This window comes from Hyperoodon ampullatus (genome assembly GCF_949752795.1).
Source record: "Hyperoodon ampullatus genome assembly, chromosome: 1".
Lineage (NCBI taxonomy): Eukaryota > Metazoa > Chordata > Mammalia > Artiodactyla > Ziphiidae > Hyperoodon > Hyperoodon ampullatus.
The window spans coordinates 68,061,896-68,082,156 of NC_136914.1; the positions used below are offsets into that span (position 1 = coordinate 68,061,896).

At 53.5% G+C, this 20,261-nt stretch overlaps 1 protein-coding gene across 1 annotated transcript; it reads left to right on the forward strand.

Annotated features, from left to right (window-relative positions):
- Window positions 1–1,400: 1,400 nt before the first annotated feature.
- Window positions 1,401–16,975, forward strand: ANXA11 (annexin A11). The gene is made up of 13 exons (XM_079712855.1): window positions 1,401–1,487; window positions 2,434–2,820; window positions 4,120–4,207; window positions 4,453–4,547; window positions 5,173–5,286; window positions 7,277–7,367; window positions 7,729–7,808; window positions 7,941–7,997; window positions 9,710–9,803; window positions 12,857–12,952; window positions 13,968–14,026; window positions 14,239–14,361; window positions 16,180–16,975. The coding sequence occupies exons 1-13, from the start codon at window positions 1,416–1,418 to the stop codon at window positions 16,237–16,239; spliced, it is 1,416 nt and encodes a 471-aa protein (XP_079568981.1). The 5' UTR covers window positions 1,401–1,415; the 3' UTR covers window positions 16,240–16,975.
- The last annotated feature ends 3,286 nt before the right edge of the window (window positions 16,976–20,261 follow it).

A 20,261-nucleotide genomic window follows, 5' to 3' on the forward strand; every position in this document is an offset into this window, starting at 1 on the left:
CAAGGTCAGGGTTTGAAGCCACTTCTGGAAAGCCAGGACCAGGCCAGGCCCCGATCTCTTGCCTTTTTAGCTGATAGCAGCAGACAAATGTGTACCGTTCTCTGAGACTCAATTTTCTCCTTTGCACATGGCTTCAAGCATCTCCATCACTGGGCTGGCCCAGACACGAACACGATAGCCAGGTAAAGCCTCTGGCACAGTGTCCTCTGGAGCACTGCTAGGTGACGATTGCCCCTTGTCACTTCTCTTGCCCTGTGCTCAAGGTGTGTGGTTTCCCAGCAGCAGGGCCCCTGCAGAGGGAGGAAGTGGAGGCAGTCGCTAAGGGTCAGACGTTACTGTTGCAGCTGCTCCTGTGGCCCGATAGCAGGGAGGCTGTGCCAGCTGGTCAGGCACCCGTGTCCTACCACTGCCACCTCTGTCATCACCTGAGCAGCAAGAGAGGGAGCAGGCAGGCGATTCCGGGAGAGCTCCGTCCTGAGTATCCCGGAGCCCTGGGGCTGGAAAGCCAAACATGAGGCCCTCAGGGCCTTTTCGCTGTCATGGACAGGGCTGCATCTAACAGGCCAACAGCCCGCAGGATGATGCTAGCTGCCTAGCTGCTGTGCTGCTTGTCATGGTGACAGCTGTAACATATGAATGCTCATTGGGCTCCCAGCTAAGCCCTGCCCGGCATTAACTCTCTTAATCCTCCTCACAGCAATTTGAGGCAAACACTAATTGTCCCCACTTCACCTGAGGAAACTGAGCCAGGGTGGTTGAGTGCCTTGCCTCAGGGCACATACCCCGGTCCTGATGGTTTCAGAGCTGGGGGTCTTTACTGCTGTTCCCCTGTTGTCCCCCTGACAAGGACAGGTGTCTGTTTTCCATAACCGAACCCTGTCTCCCTCCGTCCTGTCATCCTGCCTCTCCCTGCCCCTTACAGACTTGTGGTGACAGCACACAGCCAGATCGGCAGGACACCCCACCCCGACGCCCACCCACCCCCGCCATGGTTCTCCATCACTGTGGACTCTCAGTGATCCCTGAGCTTGCCGCTGCCCTGGGCTTGGCACAGTGTCCCCGAGTGACCTGTCTTTATGTCTGTACTCCCACTCCATGGGGGTGAGCCCAGGAGGGCAGGTCTGCCCTTGGCCCTCCTACCTTAATACCCACAGAGGGTCTTGGGAGTGTTTGCTGAACACCGAATTGAAGGTTCCCTCCTCCCTTCCTCTGGCAGCAGGACCTGGCTAGACTTTGTTGCCCGAGTGTTTGCCGTGTGGTCTATATAGGACTGTCCGCGGCTCTGCTTGGCTTCTCCTCCAACCACCTGGGAGCTTGATGTCTCTGCCTTGTCCTGCTGGGGAGCCGTGCCGACAGGCTTGGTGTTGCTTTCAGGTGGCGGTGCCTGGGGAGGTGCTGGCTACCCACCACCCAACATGCCCCCCATCGGGCTGGATAACGTGGCCAGCTATGCAGGGCAGTTCAACCAGGACTACCTCTCGGGAATGGTGAGTCCAGCCCTCCTGCTGGGCTGCCCTGGGGGCCACACCGGCGTGGCCAGAGGGAGAAAGGCTGCTGGCTTCTGTGGCGTCAGAGGGGAGCGTGTGTGCACGTGCGTGTGTATCTGTGGGTGCCGAGGGTGTTGAGCTATATCTTAGGACATGACGGTTTCCATCAGGGCTCTCACCGGCTCACTGTCCCTCTCTGCATCTTGATCTTCCCGTCTGTAAAATGAGCGGTGGGGGAATGCATTGGGCCACATGGTCTTCCAGGTCCTTTTCAGCTCTGGGGGATTGGGTAGGGGTAGGGCCTTCGTGGAGTATGCATCGAGCATCTTCTGTATGTGCTCAGTGTAGGGATAGAGGGGTGAGGGTGTGCACCTGTGTGTACATGCATATGCCATGTGCAGGTGGCCACACGCGTGTGGGGGCTGTTGGTACACGTGGATGACTCTCCTGGTTGGGCCTGGCAGCAGGTGCCCGGTAGCCCGGACACACATGCTACTTGTTGATTTGCTTGTAAAATAGCATATTTTATCATCTAAAAACAAATGTATGCTCAATGTAAATGGTGTAACCACTCCACAGTCTAATTTGTGCCAGGCCCATTCTAGGCACTGGAGATAGAAAAATCCCAGCCTGGGAGTACTTAGCATCCACTGGGAAGAGACAGACAGTAGCATAAGGAAACGGTGTGGTGTTAGAGTGAGTGTGGGTTCTTTGGGCACAGGGCAGGTAAAGGGGGTCAGCAGTGCAGGTAGAGGGCGTGTGGGACAAGGTGGGTGGGCAAGGTGGGCCTTGCTGAGAAGCCGGTGGTGCTCGGACTTGGCTTGAGCTGAGTGTGGCTCCTGGGTGCCTGCTGCAGGGCTCAGGGTGGGGAAGGGCAGATGGATGGAGTATGGCTGTGCCCCCTCAGGGGCTGTTAGTCTAAGGCTCTAGCTTCATGGACTTTCAGGCTGCCAACATGTCCGGGACGTTCGGAGGAGCCAACGTGCCAAACCTGTACCCGGGGGCCCCTGGGGGCGGTTACCCTCCCGTCCCCCCGGGGGGTTTTGGGCATTCCCCTTCCGCCCAGCAGCCTGTTCCTCCATATGGAATGTACCCGCCCCCTGGAGGAAACCCACCCTCTGGGATGCCCTCGTATCCGCCATACCCAGGGGCCCCTGTGTCAGGCCAGCCCATGCCGCCCCCTGGGCAGCAGCCCTCGGGGGCCTACCCTGGACAGCCGCCCATGACCTACCCTGGACAGTCTCCAATGCCACCTCCGGGACAGCAGCCGGTGCCAAGCTACCCAGGGTACTCTGGGTCCGGGACCGTCACCCCTGCTGTGCCCCCAGCCCAGGTGAGTACTAACTTTGTGCTACTCTCTGTCCAGGCCTGGCTCCAAGGGCCCGAGACATGTGGCCCAGTGTGCTCTGCCAGCAGGGCTGGGGACCGTGCAGGGGACGGGGGAGGACTAGGTCCTCCAGCTCTAACTTGTAGTTTTCAGTGTCACTTTCTCACAGACACCCCATCCCCTGTTTGTATGCCTGAGGACCTAGGGAGCTACCCTCTTTGTCCCAGCTTGTTAGATGGTCCCTGTGGGAGTTGGGTCTGAATGCCTCCGGGTACTCTTCATTCGTCTGGTGTTATTTACTGCCTGGGTTTTGTAAGAACTGGTCTCAGAGCCTTTGCCCAATGGCTCTTAGTTTTCAATCCCCCGGATGTGCCCTCCCAGACTAGCTTCAGAGGATTCTTAAAACCAGCTCCTTTGGGTAGGGAAGATTGTTGGCAGTTCTTTCAGGGCTGCTCTTGGCTCGTTTTGGAGAGCAGTTCATGTTTGCAGAGCCTAGAATTCATTGTCATGGTTACACAGCCAAACCAGCCAAGCACAGGGCTAGTGGTATGTGGTTGACTACTATTTTTAGTCAGAGGGTCCATTCCCCTCCCTCCCTCACACCCACACATCCCCCTACCCCTGCCCTGCATCTCCCTCTCTGCCTTCCCCCTTATCTTTTCTCTCAGCTTATCTCCTTAACTCTGTTAAAACCAGTTTGTACTAGATAATCCACCAAGGGAGAGTTTCGGCAGGAAAAATCAAGTTTGCTTGGAGTGTAGCTGCCACGTCAGGAAGGAGTCCAGCAGGCAAGCGGGTCGTAGAGTCCAGGAAACAGTGCCGGGAAACGAGAGCTAGTCCGAGAGGTAGCTGGGCTGCATGTACCATCGTGAAGGCTGGACACCTGCATCCCAGAGGGAACACCTGTTTCTAGTGTGCACAAAGGTGGACTAAGCAGGCCCGTTAGGGAAGCCCTGATGTGTGCTGTGGTGCTGAGGCCTTGAGGAGAGGCCGCACCCCTGTTCCCGAGGCCTCCCCTTCATCAGGAGCCCGGGCCCAGGCCTGGAGGACCCGGGCATAGGGTAGATTTTCAGCATCAGGACTCAGCTCTAGGTGGGCTCCTAGCCACGGGAGCCAGGCAGACGTTTCAGTGCCAGGACAGGTAATGGTCATGTTAGGCCAACTCAGTGTCGAGTCCCCTGTGCTGTTGATCGCAGGCTCCTTCAGGTACCCCAAGTTTTAGAGGAAAGGTCATTTCCAGAGTCTGGGGCAGGCAGTCTCACATCTGGGGGATATAGCATTCTTACTGTCTGTCTGTCTGAGCAGTTTGGAAACCGAGGCACCATCACAGATGCTCCTGGGTTTGACCCCCTGCGAGACGCCGAGGTCCTGCGGAAGGCCATGAAGGGCTTTGGTGAGAGACCCCAGGTGGCGCGAGTCCTAATCACCCCCCGACTCCCTAGGCAGTTACACAGTGGCTCTGTGGGCTGGGGTCGCTGGGTGGAGGCAGCCTGGCCCCAGTGGTGGAGGAAGAGAAGGTGGATACAGGAGTGCAGTTGGGATGCCCAGGAGAATTGGAAGACCCAGGCCAGGAAAGTCTGTAGCCGCAGAGCATCCCCACAACCCCCAGCTCTGCCCACTCCCACCTCCTTCCTCCAGGGACTGATGAACAGGCCATCACTGACTGCCTGGGGAGTCGCTCCAACAAGCAGCGGCAGCAGATCCTCCTGTCCTTCAAGACAGCTTATGGGAAGGTGAGTGTTGGCGAGATGGTGGCGGGGGCGTCCCTCCTGACTTAAGGCATATCTTCTAGCACAGCCCTACTCCTGCTTTTCCTTGGGGCCTAGTGGGTCTAGATCTCCTGGACAAACCATAAGGCACATTAGGGCATTTCCTGCTGTCTCTCAGCTGATGGCATCTTCTAGCAGCAAAGGATGCTCTGAAGGAGAAATTCCAGAGTCCACAGGGTACTCTGAGGTTTGATGAGAGGCGCCCAGGAATCTGGGTTCCAGCCTGGCTGTGCCATGACTCACCAAGACCATGGGCAAGTTATTTCCCTTTGAAGGAAGAGGCTTTAAGTACTGAACAAATGCACGGTGGCCGTATTTTGATTTTGGGGGCTTTCAGATCTTTAGAAAGGTAACCACTGGGTACATATAGGCTAGTGTTCTGGCCAGGTGCCTCTCCTACTTTAATGGCCATGAGTCCCCTGGGAATCTGGTCTGAATGCAAGCTCTGATTCTGCAGGTCTGGCTGGGGCCTGAGGTTTGGCTCTTCTGCAGATGCTGCTGGTCCCTGCATCTGGGATATTGGCCCTACTGGTCACCTCCTGTGGATTCTCAAAATAGGTTTTGTTTGTTTGTCTGAATGTCCAATCAGGATTTGATCAAAGATCTGAAATCTGAACTGTCAGGAAACTTTGAGAAGACAATCTTGGCCCTGATGAAGACCCCGGTCCTCTTTGATGCTTATGAGATAAAGGAAGCCATCAAGGTGTGTACGTGTGTGTGTGTGTGTGTGTGTGTGTGTGTGTGTGTGTGTGTGTACACCTGTGTGGACATACAGCCCCGGGAAAGGCCTGGATCACGTGGTGTGTCTTCGCTCGCTTATTAGCTACTGTTGTCAGCACGGCTCCTGGACCCTCCCTGTTGGAGTCCAAATGCTGTAGAAAGGGGAACTTCTGGTGGCTCCCTCAAGAGGTAAATGAGGCTTCGTCATCAGGGAGCATCTAAGTCTCTCCACCTTAAAAACACAGTGGGAGCTGGGGAGCTGGGGTTGCAGAGGGAGCTAGTGATGCAGTGATAAGAGTGGGAGGTGTGGATTGTATCCTCATTCATTAGGACTGTTGTTAGCAGATAACAGAAACACACTTGAGGAGCTTAAGCAGAACAGCAGCCTGGCTTGGAGAGGGCCGGGGCCGGGCAGACTTTCTCCCTCGTCTCTGCTGCTTCTTCAGTGTCTGCTTCATTCTTCCATCTGCTTCTGTGCCTCTCCTTCCTTGGCACAGCATCCCTGCCGACCCCTCTCCATGTACCTGTCAGAGATCCAGCTACAGAAGAGGCCAGCTGTCCCTTGGTTCAAATTCCAAATGGGGGCAGGTTCTGATGGGCTTCGTTTGGGTTTAATATCCCCCTAGTTAAATCAGTTATGACCAAGAAGAGTGTCCTGCATGTTTTATACAGTCTTGTGGCTCCCAAGACCCCCAGCAGGTGTCCTGTGGATGGGGAGGGGCCGCACCCACAGACAGGGGAGTCCTTGTGAACTGAGCAGGTGCCGCAGAAGGAATCTAACATTCCTCAGGGGCCTGATAGGCACAGTGACTTTTCTTGCCCCCACGAAGATGTTACCTGAAACTGGGTTCGCCTTTTTGTGGGTGTCAAGAGACCCAGCCAAGCCAAAGAGTGAGACAAGGAAAGATTTATTACTTGCAGCAAGTAAGAACATTGGGGATCTTTCCCAAAGCCGTATCTCCCGGAACTGCAAAATTGGGGAAGTTTTAAGCTAAAGGCACATGCATATTCATGAAGGGGCTTGGGGTGGTCCACAGAGTCCAAACTTGAAAAGGGTCAACCTCTTCATCCCTTAGGTTCCAGTTGATTTGGTGGTTGAGTGCCCAAGGGGGTTTAAATTCTGCCAACAGCTCAAGAAAGTGCTTCAGGCTAGTCTTTACCATTGAAACAGAGCTGGGAGTCTTTACATCTGATTTGTTATCTTTCCTATTGTTCTTTTGTTCCTTTAAGGGCAAGTACTGTGGCCAGGCTTAGATCACAAGGTAGCTTAGGCTAAAAATGGTTTCTCTTATGTCAAGAAAGCCATTCCTGGTTCTCTTGCTCTGGGGACACCCTACTCTGTCTGCCTGCAGTATCACTTCCATTTTATGGTCAAGGAACCTGAGGCACAGAGAGGTGAAGTGACATGCCCAAGGTCACACAGCTAGTGACCAGCAGAACCAAGATTCAACCTGACATAGAAACCAGGCTACTGACCCTGTCCTCTGCCTCCTCACTGCCCCTGACTTGGTCATCTCTTCCACCCTCTATGTTGTTGCCTTCTCCTAGGTGTCTCCAGATGCTCCACGGTCCACTCTAGGACTCAGCGTTTTCCCACATGTCATGCTCTCGCTTTAAACCCATTTTCTCAGTTGCTTCTCATCTCATTCATGGGCTGAACTTGGAATAAAACAGATCCAGGTCCACCTCTCAACCCCACCATTTACTGTGTGGCCTTGGACAGGTTACTACACTTCTCTAATTCTCAGTGTCCTGGCGGGTGGAATGGGGATGTTCCTTCCCATGATCTCTACTTATCACCATGTTGCTGTCATTACTGGTACTTTCCTGGGACTGCAGAGGGGAGGCTGGCTGCTTCAGGCCCGGGCAGCAGCAGCAGCAGCACGATGGGTGGGTTTGTGTCCTGGAGGATCCTGAGTGTCAGGGAGGAGGCTGTAACAAGCCTGTGCTTTGTTGTGCTCTCTGCCTCCCAGGGGGCAGGCACTGATGAAGCCTGCCTGATCGAGATCCTGGCCTCCCGCAGCAATGAGCACATCCGGGAATTGAACAGAGTCTACAAGACAGGTTAGGCTGGCCCCGGGCCCTCTGCCCCTTGCAGATCCCTGTGCTTTTAGGGCCTTGGCCACACCCTCTCCCAGGGCCTCTCTTTCTTCCTGGCCTCCTTATCTCCCGACACCCCCAACACACTGGGATTCCCTCCCAAACCCAGCCCTGCCTGCTGTTTACACAGGAGCAGGTGACTGAGGTAAGGGAGGGCTAGGGAAAACCTCCTGGGCGAGGTTGGGGCCAGGTCAGCCTGGTGTTTGTTCCTGGGGGCTGCGTGGGCCACCTGTCTCCTCATGCCAGTGCCCACTGTTAACTGTGTACAGCGCGCAGCTTGGTCCACTGGGCTACAGGGTGGCCCTTTCCTGTGTCTCCCTTTTAGAATTCAAAAAGACCCTGGAGGAGGCCATTCGGAACGACACGTCAGGGCACTTCCAGCGGCTCCTCATCTCTCTCTCTCAGGTACCTTTCTCAGGGCAGACATCAGGCCCACAGCAGGGAGAGGTGGATCTCTGGGCCATGGGGAGGAGGAACAGGGAGGGAGGGCTGCGACTCCAAGGAGTGACCTTGACCTCACAGCCTGCTTCCTTTCAGGGAAACCGGGATGAAAGCACAAACGTGGACATGACGCTCGTCCAGAGAGATGTGCAGGTGAGTGTGGCGGCCGCTCATCTGGCTTCCTGAGCAGGGGAGTGTCTTCCACTTTCTTGTGTCACAAGGGAGGGGTTCTGGGATTGAAAGAGCAACAGATAAGGAGTGGATTCCAGATGCTGTGAGTTTCGCAGGGGAACAGTCTCTGGCTGTTTCCTCTCTTGGTTCAGGAGTCCGAGTGCCTCTCCAGAGGAGTTTGCGTTTCCCACTAATGAATTCAGACCATAGCAGTTCTGGCTGGAGAGAGCCCTGGCTTCCTGATGGGATGGAGCTGGCCGTGCCTCTCCCCACCTCACTGCTCCTGCCCCCCAGGGCACTGCATTCACCAGGAGCTGCCAGTAGGCTCCTTGTCTCTGTCATATGTCAGAGGACTTCTGTAGTGCCCTCTTGTAAGGGCTGGAAGAGAACCACTCTCCTGGCCCATTTGCTTTCCAGGTAAGGACACTGAGGCTCAGAGAGGTTGAGCATTGTGTCCAGAGAAACCTGGAGGCAGAGTCTGGGCAAGGACTCACTCTCTGTGCCCAGACGGTGCCTGCCTCTGCCCTGGTCCCAGACCGCTCACTTAACGGCTCCCTGGCTTGGGACACCCATTCCTATCACTGGACTCAGGGCTGGATATCCCCAAAGTCCTGGGCTCCAGCTCTTGCCCCAGTGGGGAACTTCCTGTTTCTGTTTCCTGTCCAGGCCTTTTCCCAGCTGAGGCAGAAGTTGCCTTGGTTGCAGGGTCTCGTGCCTACTGCTCTGTCTTCCTAGTTCTGGACCTGCTCGGCTTCACCTCGACCTGTGGGGTCTCTGAGCCCCTGATGGCCACCTTCTGCCCTCAATTATCAGTGCCTTTAGGTCCAAGATTTGCTATCTGAGGCCTGGAAGGCACTTTTGAGCCATCTGGTACAAGGGTTGCGGATTGGCAAATAGATTGGGCTCAAACCTTCAAAAACTTAACAGGAAAGTGCAAATTCTCCCCATTTGCAAACAACAGTGTATGCAATGAAACGGCAGGCAAGCACCTATCACATAAAATCCCACATCCATAACTGCGATCTATCAATTGTTGTTATAATTATTGTCTCGTGTTCCTGCTTATAGATAGGGAAACTGCTTTTAAAGATTGAGAAATTTCACGTAGGTATCTGGGTTTCTGGTTCCTCGTGAAAAATGGATCAGGCAGCTGTGAGCCTTGTTCCTCTGTCATGTACTCGGCTGAGAAGTAACTGCCTCTCTGCATGGTCCCCATGGTCCCCACCACTCTGGCCTTACAGCTGGCCTGATTCCTGCATTTAAGTCACTCAGCTGGCCCCTTTGGGCTTTCAGGTTTGTGACCCCGAATCTAATCCAAACTTCGCGTTTTAGAGATGAGGAAACTGAAGTTCAGAGAGGGCCAGTGGCCTGCCTAGAGTCCCGTGGCAAGTGGGTAGAAGAGCTAGGACTCAAGCCCATGTTTTCCTCTGTGCTGCTGCTCCCTTGGTTGGGTTCAAGCTGTTCCTTGCCTGTCCTGGGCCCCAGCGGCCTTGGCTCTCCTGGCTTAGTGAGAGGTTGTGTGGATGGTGTCTACTTCAGCACAATGAATGGAGCTCAGCTGGGGCCCTGCCCCGCTTTCCCTCCCCTCTGGGCTCGTAGGGCCCAGAGACTCTGCCCAGCTCTCCTCGGTGACCTGGGCCTAGAGTCTGGGGTGAGGTCTGCATTGCATGTCTGTCTGTCCCTCTTCTGTCCAGGAGCTCTATGCAGCTGGAGAGAATCGCCTCGGAACAGATGAGTCCAAGTTCAATGCAGTTCTGTGCTCCCGGAGCCGGGCCCACCTGGTGGCAGGTAAGGCAGTCCCGGCCTCCCTGCAGCCAGGTAATGAGGTCAGGTGAGGTATGGCAGGAAACAGCTTGCAGGAACACTTACCAGTTCCACTCTGCATGGGCCTTTCACTTCCTTGAAAGAGACCCCTGGTGGAGATTTAAAAGATATTATCAGCGGGTTTCCTGAGTCTGCAAGCATCCAGTTCTGGAGGAAAGCAAGGGAGGAGGTCAGAGAAATGGGAGCCTCCTGTTGGCTAGTATCTTTACCTGCTAGAATGTGGAATAGTAGAGTTGAGAGAGCCTTCAAGAGCACCTGACCCAGTGGTTTCCAAAGTGTGGCATAAAAAATAGACATCACAATTAATAATACTAAGTAACACTTATTTACTCATTCCTTCAACAAATATAAACTGAGCTCCTGCCACGTGCCAGGTCATGGAGTAGGTGTAGAGAACGGCACTGCAGAATCTCTGTTCTCAGGGGGTTCACCTTGTTTGGGGAGCCCGGCAGTAAACAAAAATCAAATACAATCTATACCAGTTGGTAAATCTTTAGAGAAGAATTATAAAGTTGGAAACTGGGATAGGAAGTGATAAAGGTGTCGGAGGGTGCTGGGGGCATTCCTCACTGGGGTAATGACATTTGAGTTAAAAACATGAAGGGGGCTTCCCTGGTGGCGCAGTGGTTGAGAGTCCGCCTGCCGATGCAGGGGATACAGGTTCGTGACCCGGTCCGGGAAGATCCCACATGCCGCAGAGTGGCTGGGCCCGTGAGCCATGGCCGCTGAGCCTGCGTGTCCGGAGCCTGTGCTCTGCAACGGAAGAGGTCACAACAGTGAGAGGCCTGCGTACAGCAAAAAAAAAAGAAAAAAAAAATGAAGGAGTTGCAGGTGCAAAGGCCCTGAGCATGGTGTTCCCAGCACAACCGAGAAACAGTGAAGGGGGCTGGTGAGGTGGAGTAGATGGAATGAGTGAGCATAGGAGGAGGTGAGGTCAGAGACAGTAGGAAGCCCTGATGACAATTGCATGGACTTAGGTGTTTACCCTGAATAAAACAGGGGGCCATTGGAGGGCTTTGAGTGAAGGAGAGACGTGATTTGACTTAGGTTCTGTGAGTGTCCTGGCTGTTGTGTTGAGAAGAGAGAAGGGATCAATGGCAGAGCAGGAAACCAGTTAGGAGGCTGCCGCAGTAAATCCAGGGGAGAAGTGACGGTGGCCGGGACCAGCTGGCAGGGGCAGGTGGCGAGAGGCGCTCAGATTCTGCCCCTGTTTGCCAATGAACTGGACGTGGAGTGTGAGAGAGAGAGAGAGGAGTCAGGGATGACACAGGGTTTGTTCCTGCTGAGTCAGTGGAAGAGGGGAGGGGCCCTCGACCAAGACTGGGAAGCTGTGCATGGAGTAGGCTGTAGGAGGCAAGGAAGTCAGGAGCCTTGAGCCACAGATACCGTGTAGGCAATGGGTTTGCGAGGCCAGAGGCCAGGAGAGGTCTGGGCTAGAGATGGTAGTTTGGGCACTATGAGTGGGTCAAAGGAGTTTGAGGCTCTGGGACTGCAAGAGGTCCCTTCAGAGGGAGACGGGAGGGAGACCAGCAGTCTGAGGACAGGGCCCTGGCCGTTGCAGGAGAATCAGAAGGGGCACCCAAAGAAAGGGGCATCCTGGAGACCAGCAATGTCAGCGGCAAATATGAGAGGGCAGGTGAGGACAGAGAACGATGACCACACTTAGCAACGTGGGTGGGTGAAATCACCAGCACGCACCCTGTGCATGCACTGAGTCTTTAATACATGCAAATAGCAGGCATTCTCCTGTTTTACCGATGAGGAAGCTGGCAAAGGGCAGTTGGGGAAGTCAGCTACCCAGGTGGTAACGTGGCAGAGCTGGGGTTTGAACTCAGCTGCCTCCAGAGCACACTTTTTAACCTCTGCCCTATTCTGTACTGGAGCGTGAGCGAGCATATGCTCATCTTAATCGTTGCTTATTTTAGTGAGTATGGAATATATCTGTAGCACATCAAACCCCCGATTTCACAAATGTCATTAGTCAGGGGAAAAGAGGAGCTGATCGGAAGAAAATAGTAAGTAATGAAGCTGGATACAGATGTAGCAGAAATCATGATACTGATACGCAAATGACAGCAATTTGGAGAACACAGATAGAAACTGAGACCCTGGTTGGGGAAGAGGAGGTTTATATCCTGGGGCAGAGCTCATATTAGGACCCCGGTCTCCATGGCACCACCTGCCTCTCTTGGAACGCACAGCCCACTTCCTGTGGGTGCTTGGCCCATCCCAGGGTAAGCTGGGGCACTGGATGGGCATTCGCTCACCGTCAGACTGGGAAAGATTGGCACATAGAATGACGGAGGAGGGCTGGGACTGGAGGTGTGGGGATCTGGGAAGAGACTGTCGGTGTCAGGGCTCCTGGACCGGGGATTGAGGTGTGATGAGTGAGCAGTGGCGAGGGCAGTGCTGGTAAGGGGACAGTGAGCAGACCTGGGGGGCGGGGGGAGTGCACTCTCCCTGGGGCAAAGAACTGGCCAACTTGACAGCTGGGCAGGTGTGGTCACTGGGGCCGTCCAGGGCGCCGGGAGCAGAGTGGGAGAGGTGGGCTCTGGGAAGGGGCACAGGCCTCCTCACCACGTGTCCTGTACAAGTCAGGTCGGGCTGCCGTAATAAAATACCACAGACTGTGTGGCTTAAGCAACAGAAATCTATTTTCTCATAGTTCTGGAGGCTGGAAGTCCAAGATGAAGGTGCTGGCAGCGATAGTTTCTCCTGAGGCCGCTCCTCTTGGCTTGCAGACGACCCCCTCCTTGCTGTGTCCACGTGTGATCTTTCCTCTGTGTTTGCGGCCCTGGTGTTTCCTTGTGTGTCTAAATCTCCTTTTCTTATAAAGATACCGTCAGATTGGATTTGGACCCACTGCTAAGGGCCTCATTTTAACTTAATTACCTCTTTAAAGACTATCTCCAAGTACAGTTAAATACTGAAGTCCTAGGAGCTAGGACTTCAACAAAGGAATTTGGTGGGGGGGCACAGAATTCAGTCCATAACATGTCCCTCTGTCTTGCCACTAGTTTTCAACGAGTATCAGCGAATGACAGGCCGTGACATTGAGAAGAGCATCTGCCGGGAGATGTCCGGGGACCTGGAGCAGGGCATGCTGGCCGTGGGTAGGTATCTTGGCCTGCCCGCTGGGGGGCTGGCATGTGTTGTGAGTTTTCAGGGTGCTCACCCACCCTCCGGTTGAGGAGGATCATAGTGAAAGGGTCCAAGATTGCTAAATCCAGTTGCCTACGTGGTGGGAAATCAGGCTGCTTCCCGATCGCTGCGTAGTTGTACCCCCAGCAGTCCTGGAGGTGTCTTGTTTATATTTCAAGCCCAGCCCTGGGGGAGGGAGCTGCAGTGCGGGCACTAGTGGGAACGTGACCAACTGTTCTCCTGGAGGAAGATGACGCATATCCTGCCAAGTTTCCTCTAAAAATACATCCCTGCAGGCAGTTGTCAGATGTTTGTGATGGAAACACGTGGAAAGATTTTTTTACTTGCAGCAGCAAAACAGGCCCTAGTCAAGGAAAGCTGGCGTAGCTCCCAGGACACTGGTGCATTTCCTGCAGTGCCTGTGTCATGTCCTCCAGAGCAGGGCCTGATGGGCTCCAGGTCCGTCCTCCCCCATCCCCCAACCCTGAGGGGTTGGCCCCTCTTTATACCCACTTGGGAACATCACAGTTTGCCCTTCTGTTTTGCTTTTCTTGGAGCTTTCTGGATGGGACAGATTTCCCTGTGTACCCCATGGTAGGTATCGTGGCCTGAGAGCCCTAGTCAGACGTTTGTTCCGTTCGGCCATCCTTTTCCATGAGGGTCATGGCATCTCCAGCCTGTCCCCTCCTGCCTGAGCAGCAACATGGTTCCGCACACCATTCACGTTCCTTCCCTACACAGCTTCCTGCATCACATTGGTTGTCAGGAAATGGGTTGGGTTGGTGCCCAGGCTCCGCATGTTTCTGTTCCAAAGGGCTGGAGCCAGGATTGTAGGATAATTGAGCCTGGAGGAGATGAGGGGAGAAGAAGATGGATGCAGTGGTGTGTTTGATTGACATCCGGCCTCCTAAGAGGATGCTGTGTGCGTCATGTCCCCCTGGACTGAGTTTTCTGCAGATCGAGTTATGCCCTGTTTCTCTCTTCTAGTGAAATGTCTTAAGAATACCCCAGCCTTCTTTGCTGAAAGGCTCAACAAGGCCATGAGGGTAGGTAACCCCCAGGTGCAGGGTCTGGTTGGGGGGCGTCTCAGCCCACTCGTGACTGGGACCTTGCTCAGGGGAGGAGGCATGAGGAGGGCCACCCTTCAGCCAAGAAGACAGAGGGCCCAGGGGCGGGGAGGGGCCCAGGGCCCAGGGTAGGTGGGGAAGTGGACCGTGAGGAGGCCCGTTGCTCATGCCCCTGGGCCCACTCTCTTTAGGGAGCAGGAACCAAGGACCGGACCCTGATCCGCATCATGGTGTCTCGCAGCGAGATCGACCTCCTGGACATCAGAGCAGAGTATAAGCGGCTGTACGGCAAGTCCCTGTACCACGACATCACGGTACGGGCCTCTGGGGGCTGTCTGGGCTGCCTCTTGGCGTCCTGCTCACCCACGGACCTCCCTGGCCACTCCCACCGTCCCCTTTACTCTCCCTCCTCAGAGCTCGCGTGGGCTTGGCCTCAGCCAAGTATGGGCATCTTGTTTGTGGTCCTCGTACTTGCCCTCTTCAGTTTTCACTTGTTCATCTGGTTGTACAACAGCAGGTTGTCAGCTCCTGATGGCAGGGTGGCTCTTGACCCTGCTGTCGCCCCTCTCTGTGTCCCAGCATCCAGCACATCTGCTGTTCAGTAAACGGTTGGTGGGGAGGGTCCAAAATCGGCATCAGAGAACACAGGACCTCCCACCTGGTGCCTGGCCTTCAGAGTCCAGCCACCCTGTGGGTCTGTGATCTGTCAGTGAGAAATCAAGCCCTGAGCCCCCTGGAGGGTGGGCGGCTCTAGCTCCCTGATGAGTCCCCTCCCTCAGCTCTGTGGTGGAGGCAGCACAGGAAGGCAGTTCAGAGGGAGGGCTCGGGGGTCACACTGCTTGGGGTCCAGCTCTGGCTTTTCTACTTGCTCACTGTGTGATCTCCAGCAGCTTGCTTAAACCTCCCTGAACCCCAGTTCCATCATCGTTAAGAGGAGGATAATAATAGTACCCCCCGCCCAGGACTGTTGCGTCTTAAAGGAGGTGGTCCACGTGAAGCATGTTGTGTGACACATGTACGTGTCTGATGGACACTAGCACCTGTTTTATCACTGTGCCAGAGCCAGTCTGACAAAACTGATTCCTGTCGTGGCAGGGGTGGGGGGGTCTGACACTTAATTTCTGAACTCACATGAACCTTGAAATTGAAGTCACCATGCCCAGGTCCTGATTTCAGACTCACTAAAGTTTGATGTTGGGCATGTCACTGAGAGAGGCTTCTCCCTCTTTTCTTGGATATAAAAGCAATGCTGTTGATAGCAGAGAATTAGTAATTATTCACAAAGTATCTTATGTGTGCCAGTAGGTTGTGGGCATCTGAAAGAAGCCACAGGCCTTGCCCTCAAGGAAGGAAACCATGGCAGGAAATGATGAGAAATTAGCTAAGTGTGGCCTTACTTCTAATGTAAGTGCAGTGGACTCAGAGGAGATACCAGTGTGAACTGAGATGCCCAAATAATAACAGTCCCCTTCACTGGACGGTCGTATCATAGTAGATTACACTTCCTGTACAGGACACAATAGTGCATTATGGTATAATCCCAACTTAGTGCAACAAAAATGCACTGGGCAAAGGCCACTGGTAGTTAGCCCTGGGTAGGGGGGGTTTTGGCTGTTTAAAATTTTTTTGTATTTGTTTTTCAAATTCTGACTTTGATCATTGGGGTGAGTACAGCTTTCTGTTTTTTTTGTTTTTTTTTTGCGGTACGCGGGCCTCTCACCGCTGTGGCCTCTCCCGTCGCGGAGCACAGGCTCCGGAAGTGCAGGCTCAGCGGCCATGGCCCACAGGCCCAGCCGCTCCGCGGCACGTGGGATCCTCCCGGACCGGGGCACGAACCCGCGTCCTCTGCACCGGCAGGCGGACTCTCAACCACTGCGCCACCAGGGAAGCCCCCAGCTTTCTGTTTTTTAATGGGAGGGCTCAGGAGGCTGAACTGCGTTGTCAAAGGTCTGTGCCACCTTCAAGGCCAGCGTGTGAGCCTGTCACCTGCTCTGGCACCAGCACGGTGGGGAATTTCCTAGGATGGGGCTGCCTCTCTGTAAGGGCACCTGGGGCAGAAGAAAATCAGGAGCCAGGAAGCCAGAATTGGCCAAGCCTCGCTTAACTGGTGCCTTACTTGTTTCTTTGACCAGGGAGACACTTCTGGGGACTACCGGAAGATTCTGCTGAAGATCTGTGGCGGCAACGACTGAGCGGTGACTGGTGGGTCACTTCTGTCCACCTGCTGGCAACAGCGATGCCAGGAAAAGGCCAAAAGAATGTTTGTCTGTTTCTAACAAATCCACAAAAAATCCCTTGGTGTCCCAGCGTGGACCATCCATAGAACCTTGGCCCCGTCCCCCGCCTGCCCTCCTGATCCGTGTCTTGTGCTCGTGCTGAGGGACCTGGGTCGGTCTTGCACTCTCTCAGGATACCTCCTCCCCGCCCCCACTCCTCACAGCCTCTTGCAGCTAAAGTAGACATTTTGTTTCCTGACTCATGCAGTCATTCCCCTTTGCTTCTGGCTGAAACTCCTGGCTTCGTTTTAGTCATATAATGTTGTATGTTTATTTGGAGGTTTTTTTTTTTAATATATAGTCGTTGCAGACAGATGTGCACACGTCTTTGCTACATACACAGTTTGGGTGAGACAGGTGGGGACTGGGGGCGCCATGTCCTCACTGAGGAGTAAAAGGGAAAACCTTTAAGGGTACTCTTTGCATCTGGTGAGAATGTGTCATGAGCTTTGTTATTGCCAAACTCACTCCTTTTAAGAAAAGAAAAAAGCCAGAAAGTCATCTGTTCCATCCAAAACCACGAGAACAAAGCCAGCTCCCTGCCAGTGACAGGGTTACTTGTAATTGAGAATGTGCCTTAAACCTGAATGTCGATGGCCAAAAGCTGTTTCCAAATTAAAGTCAGCCAGCTCTGGAACGTTCTGGAAGTGTTTACCTGGTGCCAGCTTGTTTTCCTGTGCTTCATGATTCTGCCCTGTAGCTCAGGGGTCCAGCCTTACTAGCCGGTGGAAATTTTCATGACTTTAAATAGAAACTTGTGCTTAGGAAACCCTGAGCATAAGTAATTTGCAGGGACTGGGTTGTAAGGACATGAGAAATGGAGGTTCCTGAAATTCGTGCTCAGGGCCCAGACGCTGAAAAAGCATCATATGCGGGCACGGTGAGGCCCACTAGGGAGAGGAGGAGGGGCGTGGTCCTTCCCCCCAGGTCCGGAAGGAGGGGGTGTGCATGACTCCCGTGGGAGGCCTTACAGAGGAGGATCAGAGAGGCGTGAGACCGGCTCCTCCCCTCAGGGACCCTTCAGTCTGAAAGGGAGCTCCTGGCTATGGTCCCCGGCAGGCCCTTTGCCCCTTGGTTGGTGGTGTTAGGAGAAGGCAAGTCCAGAAGGGACAGAGTTTCTAGAAGTCGTCGTCACTTCTAGAGGCCCAAAGCTTGTTTTCTGTTCAGTGATCTTCACTCCCTTTCTGGTTTCTTAGGTTGAAAGTTTAGAAAAGAGAGAATCAGAGATTATGGCGGGAGCCCAAGCCTGCTGGGCCCTAGCAGGGGCCCCAGGGAGTGGCTTGTCCACAGAGTAGTCATCTGCTTGGGGACACCACCCTGACTCCTCCCTGCCTTGTGGACATAGAAGAGGGGATGGCCCAAGGGGCGTGGAGCAGCCATGAGCTGGACACTAGCCTGGTCTACCTAGACCTGCCTTGCCCAGCCAGAAAGGCTGATGTGGGCCCTGGAATGGACGGCAGGCCTTGCTTGTCACGTCAGCTCTGCTTTAGTTACCATGCCTGGAGGCTCTTGACCAAGACCCAGCATGCTTGGCTGCTCTTCCCCAAGGGCAGGCCCCTCGCCCTTGGGTGCCAGGTGGGACCTGCCTGGTGGGATGAACTGTGTGGCACTGCACAACTTGCCTTGGGTCCAGGCTGACTTTGGTGGCCTCCTGCACTGTGCCAGGGCCTAGATTCAACCTCCCATAACGTGACTGTAAATGTTCTGTGACATTACTTTGTCCCATTGTCTGCACCGGAGGTTCCAACCTAGTGCCCAGCAGGCAGTATTTAACCTGTACGTGCATTCACTTTGGTCCCCAAAAAGTCCTTTTAGACATTTGAATTTGTTGCCAACATTTAAGCATTGAGCGATTTCATATTTTTAAAAATCTGGAAGAATGGATTCTCTTGAAAAGCCAAAAATTGTAGTAACGCCCAGAATTCCTGCACAGCAGTTGCTGCTGGAGCCAACTCACGGGTGCCCTGTTTAGGTATGTACTCTCCATTTTGCCACAGGCCCCACTACTCCCTATTGATATACCATGTGCACATTACCTGTTGGGCCCTTACACGTCTTTGAGTTTGAGACCCCTGGCCTACACACTTGGGGGCCACCTGTGTTCATCCTGGTCCTTATTTTCTACCTTTCTGTCCCTCTGACTTCCCTCTTGGTCATGCCCATGGGACCCAACTTATAGTAAGGATGGGCTGGAGGACTGTGTGAATGCCTCACAGATCTCTCCAGAGACAAAGAAAGGCACCTACTGCCTTCTAAGATCAGTAAAAGGTTATTAACACTGACGGTGATGCTCAGGATAAAAAAAGATGAGGGAGACATTGACCTTACAGGTCATCTTTCTGGGAGGAAACTACACTGGGTCTTTTCCTGCCTCCTGGAGGTGTTAGTCAAGGCCGGTCCATGCCGCACATCTAATGTCACTTCCAGAATAGCAACCAGAGGATGAGCCATCAGGTGAATTCAGCCCTGAGTCCATTTTCAACAGCTGTGGGGACATTGGAATGAACACTGTGTGTTAGGGACAGGGCCAGGACTAGGGTGAGGCAATGAGTCACTTGCCTCAGGTGCAAAATTTAAGAAAGGAACCTTGGAGTGCTCACTTTGTAGACAGGGAAATGGTCCTGAAGTGGTGGTTCTTAAACCCTAGTGTGCATCAGGATCTTCTGAGGAGCTTGTTAAAGGTGGAGGTCCCTGGGCCCCACCCTCACAGATTCTGAGTAGCCATGGGGGCCAAGAAACTGCATCTGTAACCTGCTTGCCTTATATTCTGATGCTGATCTAAATACTCCTGCACTGAGCCAGAGAACTTCTGAAATTAGAAATGTTCACACAGAGGGCAGGTGAGCAGGTGGCAGAGTGTTTCAGTCCGGTGGTGGGAGGTGGGACTGGTCCACTCCCAGCTTTGGCAAGAGGGATCTGAATGATGAGTCTTTGCAGATGCCCATGGTCAAAGCAACAACTGGATGGCCATGCCATGTCCATCCTTGTGCTTTGGCAGGGAGTATAGTCCTAGCCTAGGACTTGGCCCCTTATTTCTGCCCTCAGCTCCTTCCTACCCTGGCTGATATGGAGTGGAGTCAGACATGAAAACAGAAATCAAGCTAATCATTTCCCCAGGCAGATACTAGACTAACTTAAATTTTTAACCCCATCAAACCTGAAAGCTTCTCTGCTCGTGTTCCTGTAAGGACAGGGACATCATTACTCAGTCCTCCAACTGGCCCTATACAGGGTTCCCTCTCAGCAAAGGATTTGGTCAGTCAGGGCCTCAACTCTATAAGGGGCTCTTACCCTCAACCCCTACTCCTTGGAAAGCTTGCTTTGGCCTAATACTGGTGTCCACTCTGAACCTGGTTCCTTCCCAGCAATAAGAGCTGATGCAGCCCTGAAGCAGAAAGAGCACTGGTCCAGGAGTCAGGCATCCCTATTCTGGTCTCAGCTCAGCTACTGGTTTGCTGTGTGACCCTGGATAAGCCACTTCCCCTCTTTGGGCCTAAAATGAAGGGAAGACTAGATCAGAGCTTCTTAAACTTCATTATAGTCAGCAAAAATGGTAGAGTAGGGAACTCCAAAAGCCTGTTCCTCCGTGAAAGTGACAAATAAGATGGCAAAAACTGTCAGAATCAACTTTATGAGAGCTCTGAAAATGAATTGAAAGTTTGCAACCAAACAAAAGCTTAAAAAAAAAAAAGCTGAGTCTTGGTAAGAGGATCTTCCTTCATTTTCACTTACTCCAGCCTTATCCTCCTCACCCCAGCTTGGCATCAGCCTCAAAAACAATATCCACAGTCTGTTATAGGTTCCTAGCAATGAATGGAGCAGAATGGACCTTGTTCTCAAGAATTATGGTTGGTTGTTTTGATCTTTCTTGTTGTTCCCTGAAAGACTGGCTCAAATGACTTGCTTTTATTTTACCTAATTTGGAACTCTCCCAAGGA